At 36.1% G+C, this 26299-nt stretch overlaps 2 protein-coding genes across 2 annotated transcripts; one reads left to right on the top strand and one right to left on the bottom strand.

Moving 5' to 3' along the window:
- Positions 1-5128: 5128 nt before the first annotated feature.
- Positions 5129-14623, bottom strand: LOC110453230 (protein cereblon-like). Its single transcript, XM_021502095.1, has 9 exons — positions 14539-14623; positions 13167-13351; positions 12607-12809; positions 11766-11933; positions 10488-10671; positions 9096-9161; positions 8487-8687; positions 6257-6450; positions 5129-5608 (listed from the first exon to the last, which is right to left on the bottom strand). The coding sequence occupies exons 1-9, from the start codon at positions 14609-14611 to the stop codon at positions 5434-5436; spliced, it is 1449 nt and encodes a 482-aa protein (XP_021357770.1). The 5' UTR covers positions 14612-14623; the 3' UTR covers positions 5129-5433.
- Positions 14624-14710: 87 nt separating this feature from the next.
- LOC110453220 (dnaJ homolog subfamily B member 9-like) lies at positions 14711-24114 on the top strand. Its single transcript, XM_021502076.1, has 4 exons — positions 14711-14835; positions 15890-16138; positions 16799-17350; positions 18586-24114. Exons 2-4 carry the CDS (start codon positions 15919-15921, stop codon positions 18654-18656), a joined length of 843 nt encoding a protein of 280 aa, XP_021357751.1. The 5' UTR covers positions 14711-14835; positions 15890-15918; the 3' UTR covers positions 18657-24114.
- Positions 24115-26299: the final 2185 nt, after the last annotated feature.

Genomic DNA, 26299 nt, shown 5'->3' with positions numbered 1-26299 from the left:
ATTGGATTTTCGACAGATGCACCAACCACCTTTCAGATCTTACAAGTTGACAATCCTGGATTCCTGCACATCTGTGATCTCATACAATACTGGAATTAAAGATAAAAGTGAATCACTCTGTATCTTTATCAGAGTGATTCACTTTTATCTTTATGTGATAGACCCCTTTTATAATATACAAAGTACAGGTACCACTGTCTATCAGCACTGGGATTGGTCAGTTTATGATGTCCAGAACCATTCAAAGAGCTAACCATGATCCTTTCATCCTGTCATAAGATAGGGAGCAGAGAAGATGTTTTTGTTGAGAAAGTAACCCTTGGATTTCGAATGTTTACACTTATATATGTGTGGAAAATCCAACTCTGATACAATAATTCAAGCTTAAATGGTTTTAACATTTGGAATTAGTTTATATTGCTTCATGATACTCTTGGGTTTATGATATAAACATTGTGTATTTAGAGATGGAAAAGGGTAACACCAACAATTGTATGAATTGTTTACGAGCAATGCAACACATAATTGATGATTTATTATGAATGGCAATTAGGTCTCATGATCAGTGTGTACACATAAATACACCATTCATATTTCTTTTCAGCATAAATTTGATAATCTGAAATTAAACTAGACTTTATTTTACAACAATTATGAAACAAGTTTACATTTTGTGAATATTCACACTTGTTAGCTTAGAATAATGCACAGTGGGTCTTAACATTACAGGAAGCCAGAGAAAGCAGGAGACTTCACACACTTTTTCACATCCAATCTGGGAATCAAACCCTAGTCATCTTGGGGAAAGATGAGTGTGCTTACCAATGCACCACCTGGCCAAAGAAGTCGGAAATTTAATTTAAGCACATATTTCTAATACTATGTACAATGTAGTTATTTGTAGTTCGTATCACAGTCAGAGTATCACATAGACAAATCATATCTACCATTTTCTTGCCTTTCATTCATTTCTACCCTACATCATTAATAAGGAGCTCAAAGGGCAGGAAAATTAAATAAATCTTGAACATTGGCCTTTATATATATATATATATATAGTTCTCGCATGAACTTTACACACATTAAGCCACAGTATTTAAAGCTTCGTGATTTCATTATATAATAACAAATAGAATGTTGACTATAATTAATATATAAGTCACATGGCTTTTTTAAACTTAACCCTGAAGTGTGCAGTTTTTGAATTCTTAATTGGTTAACACAATTATGTAATTCTTGAAACCAAATCCCGCCCCAAAGTTATATCTATACAGTACGGGCCCATCACATTACATTTTGATAGGTGATTTGATCAAGATGTCACAACAAATAAAATTTCACCTCATTACGACATAACAAATTTTTCAGTTTTGAGATATTGTTGAAAGTCAAATCTCACTCAGATCAGGAATTTCAGGTCTCAGAAAAAAAACACTTCATGCAAGTATACCTTCATTGTTTAATACTGTTTGTTCTGTGATGTTTTATGTATAATTAAATATAATGCTTTTTTAACATGTAACCAGTTTTCATCAATAAAGAAAAATTAAATAATTTTTCACTATTAAATTTTCACTTAACCATCACCACGTAGCAGTCACCTAAGAGCTGTGCCCTAACAATGGCCAGTCTGGTAGGTCTTAACTAGTCGGCTCCATGTACCAGTCACCTAAGAGCTGTGCCCTAACAATGGCAAGTCTGGTAGGTCTTAACTAGTCGGCACCACGTAGCAGTCACCTAAGAGCTGTGCCCTAACAATGGCAAGTCTGGTAGGTCTTAACTAGTCGGCATCGCGTAGCAGTCACCTAAGAGCTGTGCCCTAACAATGGCCAGTCTTGTAGGTCTTAACTAGTCGGCACCATGTACCAGTCCCCTAAGAGCTGTGCCCTAACAATGGCCAGTCTGGTAGGTCTTACCTAGTCGGCACCATGTACCAGTAACCTAAGAGCTGTGCCCTAACAACGACCAGTCTGGGAGGTCTTAACTAGTCGGCACCACGTAGCAGTCTCCTAAGAGCTGTGCCCTAACAATGGCCAGTCCGGTAGCTCTTAACTAGTCGGCACCATGTACCAGTCACCGAAGAGCTGTGCTGTGCCCTAACAATGGCCAGTCTGGGAGGGCTTAACTAGTCGGCACCATGTACCAGTCACCTAAGAGCTGTGACCTAACAATGGCCAGTCTGGGAGGGCTTAACTAGTCGGCACCATGTACCAGTCACCGAAGAGCTGTGCTGTGCCCTAACAATGGCCAGTCTGGTAGGGCTTAACTAGTCGGCACCACGTAGCAGTCACCTAAGGGCTGTGCCCTAACAATGGCCAGTCTGGTAGGACTTAACTAGTCGGCACCATGTACCAGTCACCGAAGAGCTGTGCTGTGCCCTAACAATGGCCAGTCTGGTAGGACTTAACTAGTCGGCACCATGTACCAGTCACCGAAGAGCTGTGCTGTGCCCTAACAATGGCCAGTCTGGGAGGTCTTAACTAGTCGGCACCACGTAGCAGTCACCTAATTGCTGTGCCCTAACAATGGCCAGTGTGGTAGGTCTTAACTAGTCGGAACCATGTACCAGTCACCTAAGAGCTGTGCCCTAACAACGACCAGTCTGGGAGGTCTTAACTAGTCGGCACCACGTAGCAGTCTCCTAAGAGCTGTGCCCTAACAATGGCCAGTCCGGTAGCTCTTAACTAGTCGGCACCATGTACCAGTCACCGAAGAGCTGTGCTGTGCCCTAACAATGGCCAGTCTGGTAGGGCTTAACTAGTCGGCACCACGTAGCAGTCACCTAATTGCTGTGCCCTAACAATGGCCAGTCTGGTAGGACTTAACTAGTCGGCACCATGTACCAGTCACCTAAGAGATGTGCCCTAACAACGACCAGTCTGGTAGGTCTTAACTAGTCGGCACCAAGTAGCAGTCACCTAAGAGCTGTGCCCTAACACTGGCCAGTCTGGTAGGTCTTAACTAGTCGGCTCCATGTACCAGTCACCTAAGAGCTGTGCCCTAACAATGACCAGTCTGGTAGGTCTTAACTAGTCGGCACCACGGAGCAGTCACCTAAGAGCTGTGCCCTAACAATGACCAGTCTGGTAGGTCTTAACTAGTCGGCACCGTGTACCAGTCACCTAAGAGCTGTGCCCTAACAATGACCAGTCTGGTAGGTCTTAACTAGTCGGCACCGTGTACCAGTCACCTAAGAGCTGTGCCCTAACAACGCCCAGTCTGGTAGGTCTTAACTAGTCGGCACCGTGTACCAGTCACCTAAGAGCTGTGCCCTAACAACGGCCAGTCTGGTAGGTCTTAACTAGTCGGCACTATGTACCAGTCACCTAAGAGCTGTGCCCTAACAATGACCAGTCTGGTAGGTCTTAACTAGTCGGCACCACGTAGCAGACACCTAAGAGCTGTGCCCTAACAATGGCAAGTCCGGTAGGTCTTAACTAGTCGGCATCGCGTAGCAGTCACCTAAGAGCTGTGCCCTCACAATGGCCAGTCTGGTAGGTCTTAACTAGTCGGCTCCATGTACCAGTCACCTAAGAGCTGTGCCCTGACACCGGCCAGTCTGGAAGGTCTTAACTAGTCGGCACCATGTAGCAGTCACCTAAGAGCTGTGTCCTAACAATGGCCAGTCTGGTAGGTCTTAACTAGTCGGAACCATGTACCAGTCACCTAAGAGCTGTGCCCTGACAACGGCCAGTCTGGTAGGTCTTAAATAGTCGGCACCACGTAGCAGTCACCTAAGAGCTGTGCCCTAACAACGGCCAGTCTGGTAGGGCTTAACTAGTCGGCACCATGTACCAGTCACCGAAGAGCTGTGCTGTGCCCTAACAATGGCCAGTCTGGTAGGTCTTAACTAGTCGGCACCATGTACCAATACAGTTACGGAAACCCAGATTCAGGAGTTGCTTCTCCTCTTTACTTTCTTTGCTTTACTTTAAGATCACTTCTGTTTACCACTAGGCATTTTCCTGATACTTAGAAGATGAATGTAAACATTTTTCTATACTTATTGAATGTAGGTTTTTTACTCCTGAAAGACAATTAATTTCCACTTTATATTAAACTTTAAAATTACAAAGTCACTGAAACCTAAAATAATGACTTTTTAAAATATTCATCCATGATTTGGTTTTAGAATTTGAAACAAATCAAATGAATTTCATTGCAGAAAATGTTTTTTGTGACAAGATTTTAATCTGAGTCACAGATAGTTGATTGCACAATGTCAGTTCTGACTGCAGGTAAAAAGAAATTCTTTGCCTCATTATAGTGTTCTTATCACAATATTAGCCTCACTTGTCCACACAGAAATACAAAAGCCATAGAGAACTGATCATTAGTAAACACTACATTCCAATGACGCTAAATTCTCATATCAACTGGCAGTCAAACAGTTTTATAAAACATGTACATCTCTTAATATCAAGATCACTGTACTGCACATATATACCAAGCTTATCCATAGTTGAGGACAGTGAAATCCCCTAATAATCTATGGTATTCCGGGTCACATGACTACCATATCTATATTTAACATATCCTATGATCACATGATTACCTTTAATTTGCACACAAACACACCATTACTTTCTTTCCTTTTCTATTTGACATTAAACATTTTAACACATTATCTATATGTAGCACTTCCTGTGAGTTAGACTTCAGCAGGGCAAGTCAGTCATAATCTGTTTTGATTAAAAGAATCTTCCTCTACCTTGAGGGTGTAACAGAGAAATCTCCAACCCGAGGGGTGATGGTTTTTTTGTTGTCTAACACGACACACGTGGGGTATGAATATCGTATTTCACTTTTAATGATGTCACAATTGAACATGTGCTAATCGACACGAGGCTATCTCCCCCTAGGAAGGGTGGGAGAAATGGTGGTGAAACGGTCTTTACAGGGCAAGTTGGTTGTCATCTTTTTTGATAATGTAAATACAATACCTGATATCAAAGTTTTACTTTTTACACAAACAATGTACGTATTAAACGTAAGAATGCGTCAGGTTTAATACGTACATTGTTTGTATAAACGTTTAATATGTACATTGTTTGTGTAAACGTTTAATACGTACATTGTTTGTGCAAACGTTTAATATGTACATTGTTTGTGTAAACGTTTTATACGTACATTGTTTGTGTAAAAAGTAAAACTTTGATATCACATATTTCCAAACTGATCAATCTTATTGAAGATAAATACAATACCATTTTAGCAATTCAATATGCAGCCCATGCATTAGCATCCCACTAAAAAGCAGATTGATATAATCATACACTATGTACTACATAACTGTTGCTTGTAAATGTATTGCTCCAGGACTGATGTGGAAATTGCTAAAACACTGACATTTACCATACAAAGCTACAGTAATCAGAAGTCTTTTTCTCGGCTGGAATCTCAAAACATTCTATAAATAGCACACATTCCTGATCACATGACTGGCATCCATTCCTCGTCTCCCTCGTCTAGGTTGTGGAGTCCAGGGACCACTGAGGACCTGGTCAGTCCCCAGAATTTTTGAGGCTTCAATTCCTTCAGTGTGGAGGTGAACTTCCAGCCCATGTGTGAGGAACAGCGCCGACACTGGGCAATCGTCCAGGCATAGCTGTAACAATCAATAACGTCACAACCAAATGGTATCTCAACCGATAAGGTAACTACCAGTATTATAGCAACAAAATGATATATTACAATATCAATTTAACTGGTGGGAAAATTCAATGTGTTTATGATGTTAAGTCTGCTCAAAGTCAAAGCTTTGAATATCGTCTGTTAATTTCTAGTAAATGTTTACACATGAACCCATAGATTTGTTAACAAAATGGTGTTTTACAACAAAAATATTGCCGCAAGTCATTTTGGACAGAAACAACTTGTATTGAAATGTTCTGGTGTTGAAATTTGACTTATATGACTGAATTATCATGCTAATCAATATGTGGTGTAATAACAGTAAATATGTCCTTGCAAAACATACACTGTTATTGTAGTTGTTTATTGTTTATCTAGTTTATTGGATACTTGATCTAATCCCAAAATTAGCAATGGTTTATTACAGGATGTGTTACAAGAATAGACTGGTTTTCCTCTTTCTGTAACCTACGAGATCATATGATTCTTATATACAAAACTTTCAAACACATGTATTTATCCTTGAATTAGGATTACATAGTAATCATATATATAATTGCTTTATTTTTTACAATAATATAATACATTTCTCAGGACAATTTTCATCAATTTTATTGCTTACCCTGGAAACCAACTGTGTTCTGTCGATGGTCGTCCAATAAGATTTAAGTTTTGAGATTTATGCACTGTCATTGTTTCGTGTACGTAGCCCCCTGGATTGACATAGGCTCCGAGGGGTCCTTCAATGGAGAGACTGAATACATCGTTCTTATTGGCCACTTGACATCCACATCCCTTACAGCAAAGTACAGAACACTGAAATCCAAATATACAGAAACATATATAACTTATAATAAATCATAGTTAAACATACATGTATGTATAGTATATAACAGCATAGGCAAAAAAAATGATACTATTCCATCAGAAAATCAAAATACACTTGTACTTAGTGTAGGAAATTGTATCCTAGTATCTGTATTTAATTTAGGGTTACTATTTCATATGTGTATACATCAAATGTGTTGGTCATATCATATATCTAGTAACATTTCAGATATTCAATCAAAATATTGCCAGCTGATCATGAAGTCATCATTATCTACTAAAAAAATGTTTTCATTTTATCTCTCAGATTATATAATCCATATACTTTTTTTTTAAACTGCAATAGTTTGGGGAAAGGTAACGTTCTCCATAACAAGAGGCCCATATAGGCCTTAACGGTCACCTGAGTTCTGATATATTAATACAGAAAGTTGATTTTGTCTTTTAAACATGAACAGAAATGTTATTCAAAGTGACAAAAAACAATAAAATCACCTTATTCAATATCTAGCATACAGATTTAAGACTGAAAAGTATTTGAAACTTGCACCTCTGATTCTAAACAAGGAAAATGAAGAAATTTTAGCACACTGACTCCTTTGGGCCCCGCCCTACAGCCCTTGGGGGTAGGACTGGCTCAAAATTTTCAAAAGTATCAAACTGTCAACTCAGGGTTAAAATTCCAATCAAGTTATCAACATGTAATATCCAAAGTATCATTTGCCATTATAAACCATAATAAAGTTTGCCCCCCCCCTCATTCCCAAAGCGGTAAACGTGATACCCTAGGGTCATGAAATTGACAATTTTGGTAAAACACCTCAAGACCCTTTCATCTATGAAGAGTATTTGATTCTACCATATCTGGATCTTGATAAGAAGATTTTTGAAATTTTAGTCAATTCGACCCTTTTTGGCCCCACCCCTCAGACCCCTTGGGGCTTGGGACCATATAATTCACAATTTTGGTTGACCCTTGGCCATGGAAGGTTTCTGAAAAATTTCATTGAAATTGGTTTAGGGGTTTTGGAGTAGAAGTTGAAAATGTAAATTGTTTACTGACGCACGACGGACGACGACGGACAAAGGGCGATTAGAATAGGTCACTTGAGACTTTGTCTCAGGTGATCTAAAAATGTTCTTTAATTAATATCATTGAGGTTAGATAGGTTCCTGGACAGCTAACTAACTTAAAAATAATGACTTCTATGCTAATACAATCTAAATAATGATGTGTTTTCGGAAAGTTTTCCTTCGAGTCTGCTATCAATATTTCAATTGTTAGATTATCCTTCAGCACAAACCAACATGTTTCACCTTTGCAGGAATGTTATTCTTCATTTTAAGCTAAGTAGGAGTGTCTCCTATCCATACATCTTCTAGCTTTCCGAAAGTATGGAATATCTTCAGTCCATACTGCTTCTAAGTTCCTGAGTACACCCATCCTTCGTACTCCAGGCCTAGGGGTTACGTTAACTTACCCTCTCTGCACCCCTGGAATATGTCATAGCAAAATCGAAGGCTCAGTGTGTGCCACCTTGTGGAAAAGACAACTAGACCAGTTTGATCGCTGATGTTTAGCAAAGAAAATCTCATGGTTGCGTAATGGTAAAAATGGCTGCCTTTGAAGTCAGGTTTCGCTCCTTTGTAATGTTTAAAGGATATATAAATAGCCTTGAAATTGGTCATGCTTTTTAGCTGAGACCAATCAAATAGCTAGCTGTGTGCCTTCATTTTTGCTAAGACATATTCCAGGGATGCAGAGATTGAGTGTAATCCCTGGAGTATCGAGGATGGAGTACACCGTTTGTCAATACATTAGTCTTTACCGACAGCATACTGTATAACATGAAGTCTTCATTGTGTATAAATATTTGTGGTTTTCGTGGTTGTTATTGAACCACGAAAATAAATACAAAGAATTTGAATGAAATACGTGTTTACTGTTTGTTAATATAGGATATCTACGAAAGTTTGTACCCCAAGGAAAGTACCCACGAACATTTCGTGTTACACAGTATTACCTTTCCTATGATGCTGAGAGCACAGCGTAGCCTCTGTATGGCACTGTCTATACTAAGGAGGTTAATCCGGAGTCCATCGTCGAGAGGAAGGTTTTGTGTGACCCAGTACGATAACTCAACTGGATCTTGAGGCATGTTCTCGGGACGCAAAGTTTCATTCCATTTGTGTAGCTCCTCTTTAGTTCTCTGCATCACCAAGTCCTGGATAATTACATAGAAAGTGAACTTTGAAATTGTTACATACCCAGTAAGACAATCTATAAAGACAATTTATTTGTTAGCGGTTACAACATTTAAGGTTATATGATGACAGCCGTTAAGAAAAAACACCATGGGTTTGACGCAAATTTTGTCTGGTCTATTCCTGTAGGAATGTAAAATACCCACGTACATACCCTAAGTACAAACATGCTTAAAGAAAAAGAAAAAAAATCTCATAACAAACTCATCAAGGCCATATAGTATACTTTATTTTTGTAATTACCATTCATTTCATTATTTTGCAATATTTGCTCTTCGATAACAAGAGAAAGATCATAAAATTATTTGGATTGTATTTCTTCTTATTTTGTCTGAAAAAGGAGGAAAGAATTGTTTATTGATACTCACAGCATCGTACATTTTGTAAACCCATGGAGGCCACCATGTGTAATGAGCGGCAGTGAATTTGTTGACCTATGAATAAAATAATGTACATTGAATAGTTAAAGTGCACACAAAATTGCCCATGTCAGTTACTTTCACTAGTTGAAAGGAAGACTACTGTGAAACCACTAATTTTCATCAGGTTTTTAATTTCAATGAATTCGTGGGTAATCTTCATCCACAAATTCATAGGTCCTTGAAGTTACAAGTTCGATATAAAGCAATTCTCCACTTGAGTGGGTACTTTTCATCCACAAATCAATGTACCCGAGAAATGGTGTTTTGTCGGGGAAACCACAAAATTTTGGACCAACGAAAACATTGTTTTTCATCCACATCAAATTCAAGTAATTCATTGCATTGGACAGCTTAAACTATGGTATTTTATGCTATTATCATTTTGTAAAAAGAAATCATGGCATAGATTTTGATAAAATTTCTTGATTCTGACACCTGTTTTCTCTCACATGAAAAATTTGAAATGTTGGCAAGAAATCAAAACCTTCAACTTGTAATCAAAAGTTCTAAAAATAAAACTCTTGACTTATATTTTTAATTTGTTTTGGTTTTTCTCTCAATGATAAAAGTGTCCTTAATAATTTAATAGGACAATGTAACTGAACGAGATCAATTTACCCCTGTCGAGGACTAATATTCTCAAATATAATACAAACAAAAGGCACAAGCTAAAGTTGGGATATTGCAGAATGTTGGCCGGAGACTGTGATAGCCCAATCTTGATCAGTTACAGGTAATTGATTTTTTCTGGGACCTCATATCGTAGTTTATAAATATCCCACCTAGGGCCTCAATTTCATATGGCCTAACTCTGCACTATTAAAGCTTCTGCACAAAAAGTACTGTACAGGTATAGGTAGTCCTTTCTATAATATGAAATTATATGGTGTTTGTAATGTTGTGAACTAAATAACATAAAAAAATGACACTGAATCATAAAATGGAATTTTTGAATGCAGATTTCATTTGTTTTAGTGCACAGATGAATTCATTACTGTGGGAAATTTGGAACCAACTGTCATGTAAAGGTATTAGACAGATCAGATGATTGGATTGGTTTGGTTTGGTTGTTTATGTTTAACATCCTATTAACAGCTATGGTCATTTAAGGACGTGCCAGGTTTTGGTGGTGGAGGAAAGCCGGAGTTTCCGGAGAAAAATCACCGACCTATGACCAGTACCTGGCAACTACCCCACGTAGGCCTTGAACCCGAGACCAGTGGTGGAGGCAAATCAGAGGAGATAAAAAACCTATCTCCAGGTATAACATGGGATATCCTTGTCTAAGGTGAGAGAAAATCCTGTCTTGTTGACAATTACACAATGGACATTACATACCTTCCTGTTTTTGACCATAGCTACACTGGTCAGTATGTTGCCCTGTCTGTCAACAGCTGTACATGTTTTGACCACACTGTCCAGGTCAGGACAACAGAATTTACAGTGGGAAGGAGGCCGTGCTCCCTCGAGACAGTCGGGCAATATCTTTTCTGGCAATATCTTCACTTTACCTATTAAAATCCTTAAAATGAAACAGCAACTGGCTATAAACAACAGCTAGAGGGTCACACACAAGTATACAGTTACCATTAGAAAAGATACAGCTAGAGGGTCACAAACAAGTACACAGTAACCATTAGAAAAGATACAGCTAGAGGGTCACACACAAGTACACAGTTACCATTAGAAAAGATACAGCTAGAGGGCAACACACAAGTATACAGTTACCATTAGAAAAGATACAGCTAGAGGGCAACACACAAGTATACAGTTACCATTAGAAAAGATACAGCTAGAGGGTCACAAACAAGTACACAGTAACCATTAGAAAAGATACAGCTAGAGGGTCACACACAAGTACACAGTTACCATTAGAAAAGATACAGCTACAGGGTCACAAACAAGTATACAGTAACCATTAGAAAAACAGCTAGAGGGTCACACACAAGTATACAGTAACCATTAGAAAAGATACAGCTAGAGGGTCACACGCAAGTATACAGTTACCATTAGAAAAGATACAGCTAGAGGGTCACACACAAGAAAACAGTTACCATTAGAAAAGATACAGCTATAGGGTCACACACAAGTATACAGTTACCATTAGAAAAGATACGGCTAGAGGGTCACACACAAGTATACAGTTACCATCAGAAAAGATACAGCTAGAGGGTCACACACAAGTATACAGATACCATTAGAAAAGATACAGCTAGAGGGTCACAAACAAGTATACAGTAACCATTAGAAAAACAGCTAGAGGGTCACACACAAGTATACAGTAACCATTAGAAAAGATACAGCAAAAGATAAATAACTTTATAGCATTTTGTTTTTATATAATGAAAATTTAATTCAAAATTCAGTGAGGTTTCTACACAAATATATGGCTGTGAAGACCTGCATCTAAAGTAAGCCAGGATTACCTCCCTTATATGATTAAAATACATTTTCAGAAAAGAGATAGACACTTAATGTATAGCTAAATTGATCAATGATCTAATGGAATCAACAAGAAAAATGATCTTGATAACAAATGATAAAAGCTGCCCCTCATAATCGTGAAATAATAAAACATATAGAGATTAAAGGAAATCTAAAACAATTTTAATTTACCCAGTAGGTGAGCGTTTAGTATCAACAATATGGAAGCGCTGACGACCTTTGGCCTTGACTCTTACTGTCGACAACCCTGTGTCATCATCCGTTTCATCTCGTACGGAAAATATCTCAGCTGTGGTTCCTATGGTCGCCATGGTGTGTGCCCCCTCCTCATGAGTGTGTCTACAAGGCAGAACATACAATTGTACTGGCCATTGTTATATAACCATTATTCCATCTCATCAACACTGTACAATACTTACAACTTATAATCTTCAGTCTTACGAAATGCTAGCAACCAATACTGAATTACCAATCTTAAACTGATCAGTTTTATCTGCTTTGTATTATCACTTATACCATACTCATATGATTTATTTCAGTCTTCGTTGTACATGTATGGAACATGAACCCTTGCCTCAACTCAAAAATCAAACTCTTAAAGTTTCAGTCTGTGTCAATATTACACCCTCTTCTCAACTCAAAATTCCAACCCTAAACGTTTTTTCTTTGTTAACTTCTGCATGCCCTTAAATTACCCGCAAGTCACAAACTGGATTGTTTTCTGTCTGTCACCATGCCCTTTATGTTAGCTGTAAAAAGTAGATTGCCTGTTTAGACCATGGCTTGCCCTACTTGTAGTCTACAACCTTAAAGCTTTTGTCTGTGTGTAGGTCTTGTATATATCATTTGTAGGCTATGACACCGGAGATTGTGTCTTTGTTGTGATAATATCCTTGTCTTTTAGGCTAACATTAAAGATTTGTTTGTGGCAATATCATCATTGTTTACCTTTCCACAATCATTATGCATGCAGGTTTTTAATTCACCTACCTTAGCTATGCTCTTGCCTTACCTGAAGGTTACGACCCCGAAGGTTTTGTCTGTATCAACGACGCCCTTGATCATGGCCACCGTGTGCTGGTGGAACAGGTGAAGAGGGATGGTTTGGCCAGGAATAAGCACCATCCCTGGTAACTGGATGATGGGAAGCGTAACCAGCGAGTTGTCATCATGGATGGTACGACCTCTAACCTCCTCAAGATCATTCCCCAAATACTTCATACAAAATATTATTTCAGACAATTAGCAATTTCAAATCTGTGTTGTGAAAGTCTTAATGACATCAAGAAAACATTTGTATGTTTTGTAAGTTGACATTTCAAAAGCATTGTTTTTTATGACATTGAAATGTTCAATTCAACCAATTTGGTTGTATAATCTATATGTATATCTGAATCAAATCAGTTGATATGAAATAAAATTTTCAAAACCATACATCTTTCAGGCTAGATCTTTCATTTTAAACATAATTCTAAATTCTATTGATAACAGGAATCTTTACAATGTAAAATCCAAATCTCACTGAAACGATGTCAAAAGCAATATCTTATAATATATTATACAATGTTTTACCGAATGTGAAGTTGGGAGTGATGAATCAAATGTTATTGGTATTGACTGTTGTCGCTTTGTCTTTTTTGTAGATTTCTTTATTTCTGGTTTCTGTACAGGACTGTTATCAGGCATGTTTCCATCTTCATTGTTAACAGCAGGTTCAATTTCAATATCTTCCATCATATTTACTTCATCATCTTCCTCTGTTAAGGATAGATAAAAAAAATGTGCATACATTGTACATGTATATCTGAGTATAAGACAGCAGCAATTAGTGTGTCTGTGACCTCTGTACTCAAATCCAGATGAATCAAACAATTTATTCATCAGAACAATGAACACTGAAATAAATCAAAGAATATGAGCAATATTTTTTATGTAATTGGATTGTTTTTTCTACCTATTTTTTTTTTATTTTTTTCTTCTTGTTTATAGTCAAATGTATTGTACATGTTGTGTACATTTTTCTGATTTACTTGTATATGTATCCCCGTTTTATACATAAATATTAAATGTTTCAATAATTATAAACGTTCAAAGCATAATTAAACCATATTTTTCCACTATCTCCTTAAAAGTTAAGGGTCTCCATTAAAAAATGAAAGAGGTAAAAATTGAAAATACATATATAAATATCATATGAATTCATTCGTAACTAACAAACTGCATCATAAGCCTTAATTTATCAATGTAGGTTTTGGCATATGAGATCACCTGCATCCCAGAGTATAATCCAACAAAACATACGACTGATTATGATGTATCCGATCAGTGGCCATTTAGATACAGACAATTTTATCGTTTCTTGTGGAAGTTTGAAATACAATGTAGGGATATCAGTTTTTAAAAGTATGAACATAAAAGCATGGACACAAAACAAAGCATTTATGATTATTAATTGCTGGTAGGCCTATTGTTTTAAACAATATGTTTGTTATGGGTCTGTGTCATCACTTGTAATTTCAATGACGTTAGCAAAATGTTAAGACTACAGGTAAACTTGTAGTACACTTCAATCCCAACAGGTAATGTCATGTTAATTAACACCTTTGATCCTGTAGTATCTCTGTCACCTGTAGGAGAACGGGTTGGGAATTAAATCATCTTGATACGTCAAAACGGGTTACAACAGCAGCAATTCTGATTACAAACGTTGTCATGGCATGACAGATGATGATGCTATAACACTGACATGTGCGTATTTCAATTCAAACAGTTTAAACTGCTCATATCTGGAATTTTTATCATAATATCAATTCGTCAAAACTGGAAACACAGCAGAGTACCAAGTGCAAAGTTTCAATGTGACAAAGAAAGACAAAATATTTTATACTACGTCAAATTTTCATGGTATAATTAATAAAAAAAACTATCTCTAAACTTTCCATACCACCATCTTCGTCGTCATGCCCATCGCCGTTACCCATGTTAATCCCCAACAGCGGTAAGAGATCGTCAGCCATTTCTTGTTTATATCGAAGAACTCTGGGTAATATTTTTCCGAATTCCCTAATCATAGGTCACATGATTTATTTCCACCAATCAATTTAACAGTCGTGTACTTCCGGTTCTATTTTGGAGACCGACGTGTGTTTCTGTCAAGCTGTCATCGTAAGAAGTATTTGTCGGTTGAACGAGTGTCGAAGAGGACGTTTGAACTAAAACGTCAGCTGTAGAAATAAATCAGGTAACTTGAATATGTTTATATTGTTTTCTTTGGTGATATTATTGTATTATTGGTAACAGTTAATGGAGTGAGTGGTTGTCAATATTGAGGGGGTTAAGTTTCCCTACGTGAATTTTTCTGTAACATACATCTGTACATATACTCACATCGTACCTTGGACCACAGACAGCTGACTTATCAACTTCTCGGCAAGTGATGAAAAAAGATAATCATTCTAGGTTTACATGGCTAAATCAGTCCAACATAGGCTGGTTGTTCACCCCTTTTATGAAACCGGTCAACTGACACAACGAGTTTGTTTAACATATTTTTTTCCAGACAGTTTTACTTTCAGTACTGTACAGTATCTGTTTGTCTATACGTAAGTCTATAAGCGCTGTCTGGCTGAACCACACCTGAATTGGTTAACATAAGACTTGCAACAAAAGCCCATAATATGCTAGTGAAAAGTTGTTCAGTACATCACAGGTGTTTAATTCTGACTGTAAATTGAGATATCGTATAAAAACGATAAGGGCAAGTATTACTTTTTTGATAGTAATACCACGGAATTAGATATCTAAGTCTGTGGTAATACCCTTATTTTTTTATGTGATTTTTATCTCAATTTACAGTCAGAATTTCAAACACCTGTGAGTACATGGTCGTTTCTGCAAAGTGTACAGAAAATAATACTTTAAAAAGGAATAGTGAGCTATATAACCTGGTTGTTGACGATCGACCAAGGACTGGACTGGGTCAATTGCCAGCGACCAGGTACGACAAGCGTTCGCTTGAGTTCAGAGGTCCTGGTTTCAAATCAAGAGCTGGTCATGCATTTTACCTGGCCTGAGTTTCCTCTGGCCCTACCACCAGACTTAGACATTTTGACATATAGATGTCTGGTGTGGGGCCAGAGCACACTGCTCTATGAAAACGTGGAATTCTCTGACACACATATATATATATATATATCAGTTAAAAAAAGTGACAAAATTTATAAATCATCCTTAATGTGACTATAGATACCTAAAAATGTATACACATTGTTTTAATTATAAATGTTTTGCTTCAGAATACAAGTACAGACTTACCCAAATCAAGATGAACTGTGAGAACCTACTATACCTTTGTGCTCTATGTAGTATCTATACTACCAGTATCATACTCGCCAAGCAGGCAGACTACTATGATGTGTTGGGCCTAAAGAAAGGTGCCACAGATAAGCAAATCAAGAGAGCATTCAGAAAACTGGCACTGAAGTTTCACCCAGATAAAAACAAGGAGAAAGGAGCAGAAGAGAAGTTTAGGGAAATAGCTAAAGGTTGGTTTACATGCATGGAGACTAAATAATGTTTTGCTTAAATTCTTGCATATATATATATATATGTAGCTTCCTACTTCTATGCTGCATACAGTGCTGTAAGAAAAACCTGCAAGAATACGTTTAGCTTGTTTTAAGTCTTACCGTCTGTACATGTACCATACGTAATAATATAAGCTGGTAATTTATAAGTCTGTCACTTAGATGTGTCAATAAGAGCAGAAGCTGTTTCTAATATCAAACCATAAACATGTAGTTCATTCTCAAAAACATTTCCTTTGATCGTGAATTTTACTTATGTAATACTGTACATATGTACCTGGATGATACATGTACATTGTGTTGATATGTTAAAGTCTGTTTTCTTAAAATGAAATGTTTACTTCCTCTTCCAAGTGAGTGAGTTTTAAACGTAAGGACAGGAAGAAACAAATTAGTAAAGTGTTATTGTAGATAAACAATTGTATTAAATTTTGCTTATATTGATAGGATAGCATCCATTTTCTTGCAACAAAATTTCACTTCCACTTCAGAAATTTTAAGTGGAAAGACAGGAAAGCACTCAATAATTTGTAAATTGTTGGTCTATATAAATCTACATAATTTATATTGTCAAAATATTTGTTCTGTTTTAAACAAAAACATCATTATGTATTGCAGCATACGAGGTCCTGGGCGACCCAGATAAAAGGAAGCAGTACGACAAGTATGGCCACAAAGATGACCAGCAGTTTGGAGGTGGAGGCGGTGGTGGCTTCCCATCTCATAGTTTTGACTTCGGTGATTTCTTTAAAGGATTTGATGATGCATTTGATGCCCATAAACAAGGACATCATAAGCATCAACAGGGATTCAAATTCTCATTTGGAGGCAACGGTGGAAGTTTCTTTAATTTTGATGATTTGTTCGACGATAACGATGATGACGATGAGGATTATAATGATGGAAGTCATTTTTTCGAAGACTTTTTTCATGATGATGATGATGATGATGACTTCTATCAAGATGGATTTGGCTTTGAAGATGATTTATTTGGTAACCTGCATCATCACAATCAATATGACCATGCTTCCAATCATAAAAATATTCATAATCAGCACCAAAAGTTCCATCAAAATACTCATGAAATGCACCAAAGGAATCACCAGCGAGCACACCACCATCACCCACACCACAACCACGCCCAAGCACACGCCTCCAGCTACACACAAGGTAATGTACTTTATCATTATATATGTATAATTACTTTAATACTTATCAGTGTTGTGAATTGTTTTACTTATTTGCTACTGCTAGTTGTGCATATGTAATATCCCGGACCGACCCATGTCCACACGACAACATATGTCATATCCCGGACCGATCCATGTCCACACGACATGTGTCATATCCCGGCCCGATCCATGTCCACACGACATGCGTCATATCCCGGACCGACCCATGTCCACACGACATGTGTCATATTCCGGACCGACCCATGTCCACACGACATGTGTCATATCCCGGACCGATCCATGTCCACACGACATGTGTCATATCCTCGACCGATCCATGTCCACACTACATGTGTCATATCCCGGACCGATCCATGTCCCCACGACATATGTCATATCCCAGACCGCCCCATGTCCACACGACATATGTCATATCCCGGACCGACCCATGTCCACACGACATATGTCATATCCTGGACTGATCCATGTCCACACGACATATGTCATATCCCGGACCAACCCATGTCCACACGACATGTGTCATATCCCGGACCGACCCATGTCCACATGACATGTGTCATATCCCGGACCAACCCATGTCCACACGACATATGTCATATCCCGGACCGACCCATGTCTACACGACATATGTCATATCCCCGACCGACCCATGTCCACATGACATATGTCATATCCCGGACCGACCCATGTCCACACGACATATGTCATATCCCCGACCGACCCATGTCCACATGACATATGTCATATCCCGGACCAACCCATGTCCACATGACATGTGTCATATCCTGGACCGAGATATGTCATATCCCCGACCGACCCATGTCCACACGACATGTGTCATATCCCAGACCGACCCATGTCCACACGACATGTGTCATATCCCTTTCACTATTTTTCAAAGCATTAAAGTAAAAGCACAACTGAATTATACTTGATTTGTGTTATATTGCTAATGATTTTGCTGTTGTTATAAAATATTTACAATTTTTAGTATTTGATGAAATTGTTATAGTATGATTGTTTCATTCATGTCTATACCTATATGTATAAAATAAATTTATTTTAGCATACAGTATGCTACAGCTTTTTTTCTGATATTGTATATATTTAGAAGAGTTATACTGTCTTAAATGTACATTTTATTCAACCTAGTTTTCTTGAATTAGATATGCAAAAGGCTTTTTAACTAATCAGTTTTATTGTTAATTGTAGGTGGCAGAACATGTAGAACAGTGACACAGAGACTAGGCAATATGGTGACTACACACACAGAGTGCTCTTGAGTGCTACACATACATGTATGTTCAACATCTATACAGAGTGCTCCTGAGTGGAACATACATGTGTGTTCAACATCTATACAGAGCGCTCCTGAGTGGAACATGCATGTATGTTCAAAATCTACACAAAGTGCTCCTGAGTAAATCATGACTTCATCATACAGAGTGCTCCCAAGTGCTATAGATGGACATCACATGTGCAAATAAGTGCTCCTGAGTATCATCATACAGAGGGCTACACTTCGAATGTACATCATGCATACAAAGTGTTTCTGAATGTCATGAGTTCATCATACTGAGGGCTTCACTTGCACATGTACATCATGCATACAAAGTGCTCCAGAGTATTATACTGAGGGCCATACTTGCAAATGTACATCACATGCATACAATGTGCGCCCAAATATCTTGAATTCATCTTAGTCATATAAATATTTAGGATAATGTATTCATCACAGTTCAAATGACCATGTTAGAAGAAAATGCATGGGTCCAGAATTGAAGGTGTTGTTCATTACAAAATGAATTGGCCCACAGAAAAGAGCATGCACTATCCTGAAGGGCCATGCATAGGGCCAGCAGCTGAATCAATGGCACTCATGATGTACATGTACAAAGTGCTACTTAGTATCATGATCTCATCATACACACAGAGAGCTCCTGACAGTCATACGCATGTGTTCGGTACTGCTAGTCTTCAGTTCAAATGTATATCTGTGATATGGTTATCAGTGAAGGCATTGAAAAGAAACTTCAGCTTCAGAAACACTGCCATGTGCAAACTGCTTCCTTGAAATATCCTTGTGATAAATATATGACATATCGACAGGCTAATCTGTATGACCCGTGTCTAGGACTATGGATCTGTTGGATTGTTTCATAACGTACCTCACCTTGGATTTGAGAGAGTAGCGAGTGTTTGAGTGAGCTTATTATCATGGGGATATAATGTAGAGAGTTGTAGAGCAATTATATGTCGTATGGAGAGAGAATATCCTGCTTTACGGGTTGTGTAATTATGTTTTGTTGGAAAATATATAGAGTTTTATAAATAAGATCAGATGTACTATGTACCATAACATAAATCACTTTGTGCCTCCAAAATAGGTTGTGGGACAGCTAGAACTTTAACAAAATTACTTGTCATAGTTACTAATTATAAAGGATAGTTGTTTTTAGTATACATATTCGGCCATAAAAAATGAGGACTAGTAATTTTTTGTTTGCCTATCCTTTCTATTTATTTAAAAGGAATATCTATGATATAAACAGAGAATAATTTTAGTGAAATCTTGATAAAAAAAATTACCAAATGTTATGACATAAGCGTTTAAGACCTGTAAAATGTGCTGAGCAGATTTTTTTTTTGATTTTTTTAGGAAGATTGTACAAATTCTACAAACAGAAATAATGGCAATACACACACACAGAAGAATATAGATAGTGATATTATAATAACATGCTTCTTTCTTTACCTTTCCAACTTTAATGGTTTCTAGTCACATCGCTTGAAAGACCTATAGCTACCATGTACGTGTGTAAAAGTTTTGTGTAAATGTTTATATAAACTTGAATGCTTCCTATCCGTAAATGTGATATGAAATACATGTACATGTAGTTTATTTAGTGTTTGGATATAGATTATTCATTAATTGGTGACTGCCAAAATGGCAAAATGTGTAATTGAAATTACTTATTGTCTGAGTTATTGATAAATAGTGTGTGAAGCTTAAAAGCTTAAATATGCAATTAAGTACCGATGAAAGTGATTTAATTATACATGGCATGGTCATAACGGAACATGCATTTCCAAAAGTGCTTTGCTTAAAGGAAAACATGGACTGCTTTCCTTTATCGTGGTTTTAATAGTTTTTCTGGTTCTAGTAATGCTTAATAATTAGTGACACCTTTTAAAGGTACAAAAGATTGCATGCTTTCATAATGATAAGGTAAAACTGTAATGTTAACATGAAGAATAAGGATTAGAAACTCTTTAAATACATAAATCAAAAGTATGGAAATTAAGATAGCAGATATCCTTTGGTACTTCATAGCATATCAAAAATAGATCTCTACACAAGCTGTCAAATACTAACTGATAATACGTACAGTACAACATTTTTGGAATCACAATTTTCCTTGCAATGGCTCAGGTACTTGTCATGTTCTAATAAGTTCATGTAATTATGTTTCATGATTAAAATTAAGTGAACTTGAGTGGTATTGAGTTTGCTGCTGATATTGTTATGTGTCTTGTTGGATCCGTTTACTTTTGTTTAATTTTTAAAGTTGTCTTCGCAAAATTAAAAAACCCACCATGACATGTATAATACATGGTTCAAACAGATTTGAAATGTAATTAATTTAAAGCTTTAACAGTATTTTGTCTCCATGTTACGATAGTTCAAGTTTAAAAATCAAATGATTTACAAAGTATATTGATTAAGGAATTCCATGAAGCTTGAAGCTGCCGGTGTCTATATATAGCTAACTGTATGGTTGACAGTGATGTGATGGAAAAATAATAAATCAAACCTTTGAATTACATTTACATAATTGTTTTTTTGACTGTCCTCTGCCTGTATGTTATGAAATAAACACTTCATATATAAACAGGGTTGATTATCACACTTTTGTCATTTGCAGTTATCGTTTCAAAATCCACTCTGCTTAGTTAAGATTCCAATAGTCATCAATATTATCAAATATTTTGCGGTGGGTTTTTTTGCTCTTAATCATATGGGAAGTGGCCATTTTTAAACATCTTGGTATGTGAATATATATGGTATATGATGAAGCTTCATTTATCATAACCATATTTGTACAGTTACAAAATTTGCCATCTGCTGTACTGTTGAATGTACATGTACTAGTACATATACATATAACATAGACATGAAGGAGCTGGTCTATGTATTCCTTGTACATGTGGGTAATATAAGTTTGTGCCATATAAACTATAATTTTGATTGATGCTTTACTATACTAAATGAAGTATAGTGAATCTAAACTCTTTATTCACTCCTGAATATGTTCGTTTTGGTTTTAAAGTTATAGGCGAAATTTTATTTCTTATTTCTTTATTCTCCGAGAGATTTAGTTAGCCAAACTTCAGTTGACCTATCTTAAGATTGCCATTCACTGCATACTGCAAAGTTCAATCATTTAGGGGAAGTTTATCTATTTCCACTGTTTAACATAATTCTGCAATAATGTCCATCAGTTGTATATGCAGGTACTCGTTAAATATAAATTATTAAATGCCAAAAAATAGGTACCACAAATTAAACTAATTCTTTTGCAAGCTCATACAGGGGTATGAAATAAACTTTTATTTATTTTTGAAGACACAAAAATTTATCTTGCATTGTCATGATCTTTTGAGATATATAATAACATGTACTTTGAGTCAAAATAACATTGAAATATGAGCCCTATGAATTAGTTACAATACATGTACAATTTTCAAGGGTGATGAATTGAGTTGTTCTTTAGACAAGTTATATTCTGTCTTAGAACCAACTCAGTTCATCACCTCATGCGATTGGCCAAAGCAATATGAAGTCAGTATATTTCAATGAAACCTGTTTGTTAATAATTGGGGCCTGTGTTTATAAGCCTGTCATTGAAATGTTCGTTTTCATAAACCATATACATGTTGAAAATAAGTATCATTTCATTCAATATTTGTGAGAACACACTATATGTATAACTATGGAATTTGTGATGATTTTATAATTTGGATAAATTATACTGATAAACACAACGTTTGATAGGATTAATTTTTCAGCTAATGAATTCCAGAAATTTTGTTTTGAATTTTTGAACCTCTGTTAATGTTAGAAAAGTTGTTGAAAACTTGTGTGAAGGTGAACTATCAGTGTCTGTATCCATCTTATGTCTTTTACTGATTTAAATATACCCAACAGTCTTTCAAGTATGTGCAATGAAATCAGATGTTACTTTGATTTTAATTTGTGTCTCTTGGGATGTATTTTATATTGATTGATTATAAACGTCTCATTCTGTAGTACAATATACCAGTATTCAAGTTATAAATGTGTTTTATGTCTAAAAGTATAGTAAATTATGTATAAAATGTATATTGTTTTACTAATTCACCCCTGAAGACACATTTGAACTCTTCCAATTCAAAAAATGGAGTAGTTCATAATGAAATTTCAGAGGTGAATGAGTTAATGGATTTTCTGATTCAGTAAACAAAGATGTTTACTAAACTTCTATTCACTAGCACTCTGTTAAAATGTTCAAGTAATTATAGAATGAAATTCAAGTTTTGGAAAATAAAGCTTATGCACATGATAAAAACCGAAGTATAAATAATCATAACCGTTGAATTTTGGGAAATAGTTATCAAATTTTTATATTTAAAAGTATATAAGGTTTCTTTATGCATACTGACATTTATATTTATTCTAAAAGATTTGATTAAAGTTTGGAACTCCAGAGACTGGTAACCTACCTTGTTTGCTTAAAGTTTGCATATATTTTACGGATTGTTATCCTTGTGTGCCGTTTACATTAAAAATTAAAACTTCTATATTTTGTGCATGTATCGGTGTTCAGATTGTGCAGATTGAGCAGAAATGTTAAAATATTGTAAAAAAAATTACACATGTATGATTATATATATTTTTACCTGTTTAAGTGAATTCTTTATGATACAAAAACTTGAGTAAACCAGATCTTCCATGTACGTACCTCTGTAGATATTGCTGTATTTAATCTGAAAAAAGTCCTTCCAAAGAATACCTTGTTCCATGGAGTGTTAGGCTTATGCTTGGTATGTAATCTGACAATGTGTCCTTGTTTCAATTTTTTCCATTTAAAAATAAAGGTATAATTTTTTTGAATATTTTCCATAGGTTTTTCAGTAATTTTGTTCAAATCCACATTTACATTCTGTTTCAAATGCGTTGAACTCCTTGAAATCCTCTTTTGGCTTTTCATCTCTGATCCGTTACCAACTAAACACTAGTTTTCGGAATCAATGTTGAAGTACTGTGATTCTGAGAGAGGCAAAGTGGACTCTTTATTTCAATAGTACGAAATAGCTCAGATGTTTCTCAGTTATGATATTTTGCAAAAACTATCAACTGGGTCATGTCAGTTTGATAGAGCTTAGACTTTATGCTGGGGAAATTCCTGCACTGTGGAACATTTGACTTTTACTAAATCATAATTAAATGACAAGGTATGCATTTTCTGGTAGTACCTGACAATGCAATAATTCTTACTTTAAATTGTGTTATAATTACCATATGGTTATTTATGATTTGTTACTTAATCCAAATACACTTCGTTTAGTTTAATTGAAATGTTTGTTTGCTCATATTAAACACGTTTTATCAAATACATGTACAATTTGTTTATAGTCTTCCCGATATTAGAGATATTATGATCATAATCCATCAAATGTTGAACTTGGAAATAAAATATTCCAACATTATGCCAATAGCTTCTAATTTTATACCAAGCTTTGCGTTGATGGGATATATCTGAATCACCAAGTCTGTGCGTAGACACAATGACTAATCAGGGTTCTAATGACTATTGCATGGAAACTAAATATGAAATGGAATAAATAAAACAATAATCCAATAAACATCAATTCACTGAGTGAATTGGTGTTTGACATGTCAGATTTTAACATTCATATACGATAAATAATATTAATAGGGTACAGGTTATAGGACTTTAAATCAATGTTGATTTATATAATGAGAACAAATCTTGTGTCTGCGTAATTTGTGAAAAAAAACTACTTATTTCCATTGCATGGCCTCTTTCATCCTCGATATACACCAGGGCTTATATTCATAAAACCATTCTCAAACCCAACTTTCTTATAACTTGCTTAAATCATGTGACACTGTCAGATAGTCAAGTGTTAACATTTTAAATAGCATGCAGCTTGAAGTCTTTTCGAAATTCTTCAAACAATGTTTACAAAATGTGTTTTTTTTTTATAAATTAAGCAACAGAACAAGAAACTTGGCCTGAGCACAGAATTTGGGTATAAGCATGAGAATAGTTTCATGACGGGCTCAGGAATTACACTCACTTAAGGTTCAACAAGCCCCCTAAAAGATGAAGTCACCTTAAATGTCAACACCCTGATAAGTCATGTTCAAAGACCTCAATTAAAAATCGGACCTTTTATATGCTATTTGTATATATATTGAACTTGTATATTGGCTATACAAAAAATACATAGCCAGGTTAACTAGTCAACAATAAGGCATTAAGGCTGATGCCCTTATAAAAACAGCTCACTAGACTTATAACATGTCAATCTTTTTTGCGATCCAGCTGTGTGCTTAGAAAGGACCCATATCTTAAAAGTTTAATTATATACCTAGGTCATGCAGAGCTTTATTTCTCTTCTACTAGCTTCTGAGAGGAATTACGACCTCAAACAAAGATAGATGTTGCCATGTGAAACCACCAACATCTTAGTAAATCCCCTGGTAATACGTTTTAGCAATTTATTAATAAGCAAACAACGGCTAAGTAACCTTGATCGATAAATGAACTTTAGATGATGTGCCATTTGAAAACATTCTGTGATTATATGAATGCGCTAGACATGTTATAAACATTGAAGCTGAAAAGTATAATAATGTTTATAACAAGTCTCGCTCTTTTATACAAACATTGAATGTTAAGAAAGGACATTTTGTTCGAAGTTTAAGTAGTGTTTATGGTCAAAGGTCTATGGTTTTACACATATATACCGGTAAAATATGTTACACAGACGTTTTACTATGATTTTTAGCTCACCTGGGCCCGTCTGTCGTCTGTCCGTCGTCCGTCTGTGAACTTTTTCTTTTGAACGACTTCTGAAGAACTGGAGGACCTGGGGTCATGATATTTGGCCAGTAGGAAAAGCTTCAAACAACAATATCCTAAGAACCATTTGGACTAGAGTCATGATACTTTGGTATGTTATGTAGACCAGCAGGGTATACGTATGTCATGGAGACCAACAGTTCAAATCTTTTTCTTAATTACAGTAATTAGGTCAAAGGTCAACATTAAGTGCTAGTCAGGGGTCAAACATCAACATGGGTTAAAAGCTTTAACAATCTTCTTCTCAGGTCCAATAAAGCCCAGGATCATGATATTTGGCCAGTAGGTACCTGGGATGGAGTGCTATAAAAATGGCCTTGACATACTTTCAAGGTCACAGGGGTCAAATATGTAACCTTCACACAACAATATCCTAAGAACCATTTGGACTAGAGTCATGATACATTGGTATGTTATGTAGACCAGCAGGGCATACGTATGTCATGGAGACCAACAGTTCAAATCTTTTTCTTAATTACAGTAATTAGGTCAAAGGTCAACATTAAGTGCTAGTCAGGGGTCAAACATCAACATGGGTTAAAAGCTTTAACAATCTTCTTCTCAGCTTCAATAAAGCCCAGGATCATGATATTTGGACAGTAGGTACCTGGGATGTAGTGCTATAAAAATGACCTTGACATACGTTCAAGGTCACAGGGGTCAAATATGTAACCTTCACACAACAATATCCTAAGAACCATTTGAACTAGAATCATGATACTTGTGTCTCAATTACAGTAATGAAGTCTAAGGTCAATTCTAAGTGCTAGTCA

The sequence above is a fragment of the Mizuhopecten yessoensis genome, unplaced genomic scaffold, assembly GCF_002113885.1.
Source record: "Mizuhopecten yessoensis strain PY_sf001 unplaced genomic scaffold, ASM211388v2 scaffold7201, whole genome shotgun sequence".
NCBI classification, from domain to species: Eukaryota; Metazoa; Mollusca; class Bivalvia; order Pectinida; family Pectinidae; genus Mizuhopecten; species Mizuhopecten yessoensis.
Note: the sequence above shows the minus strand (reverse complement) of the source record. Positions and strands in the feature narration are given on the sequence as shown.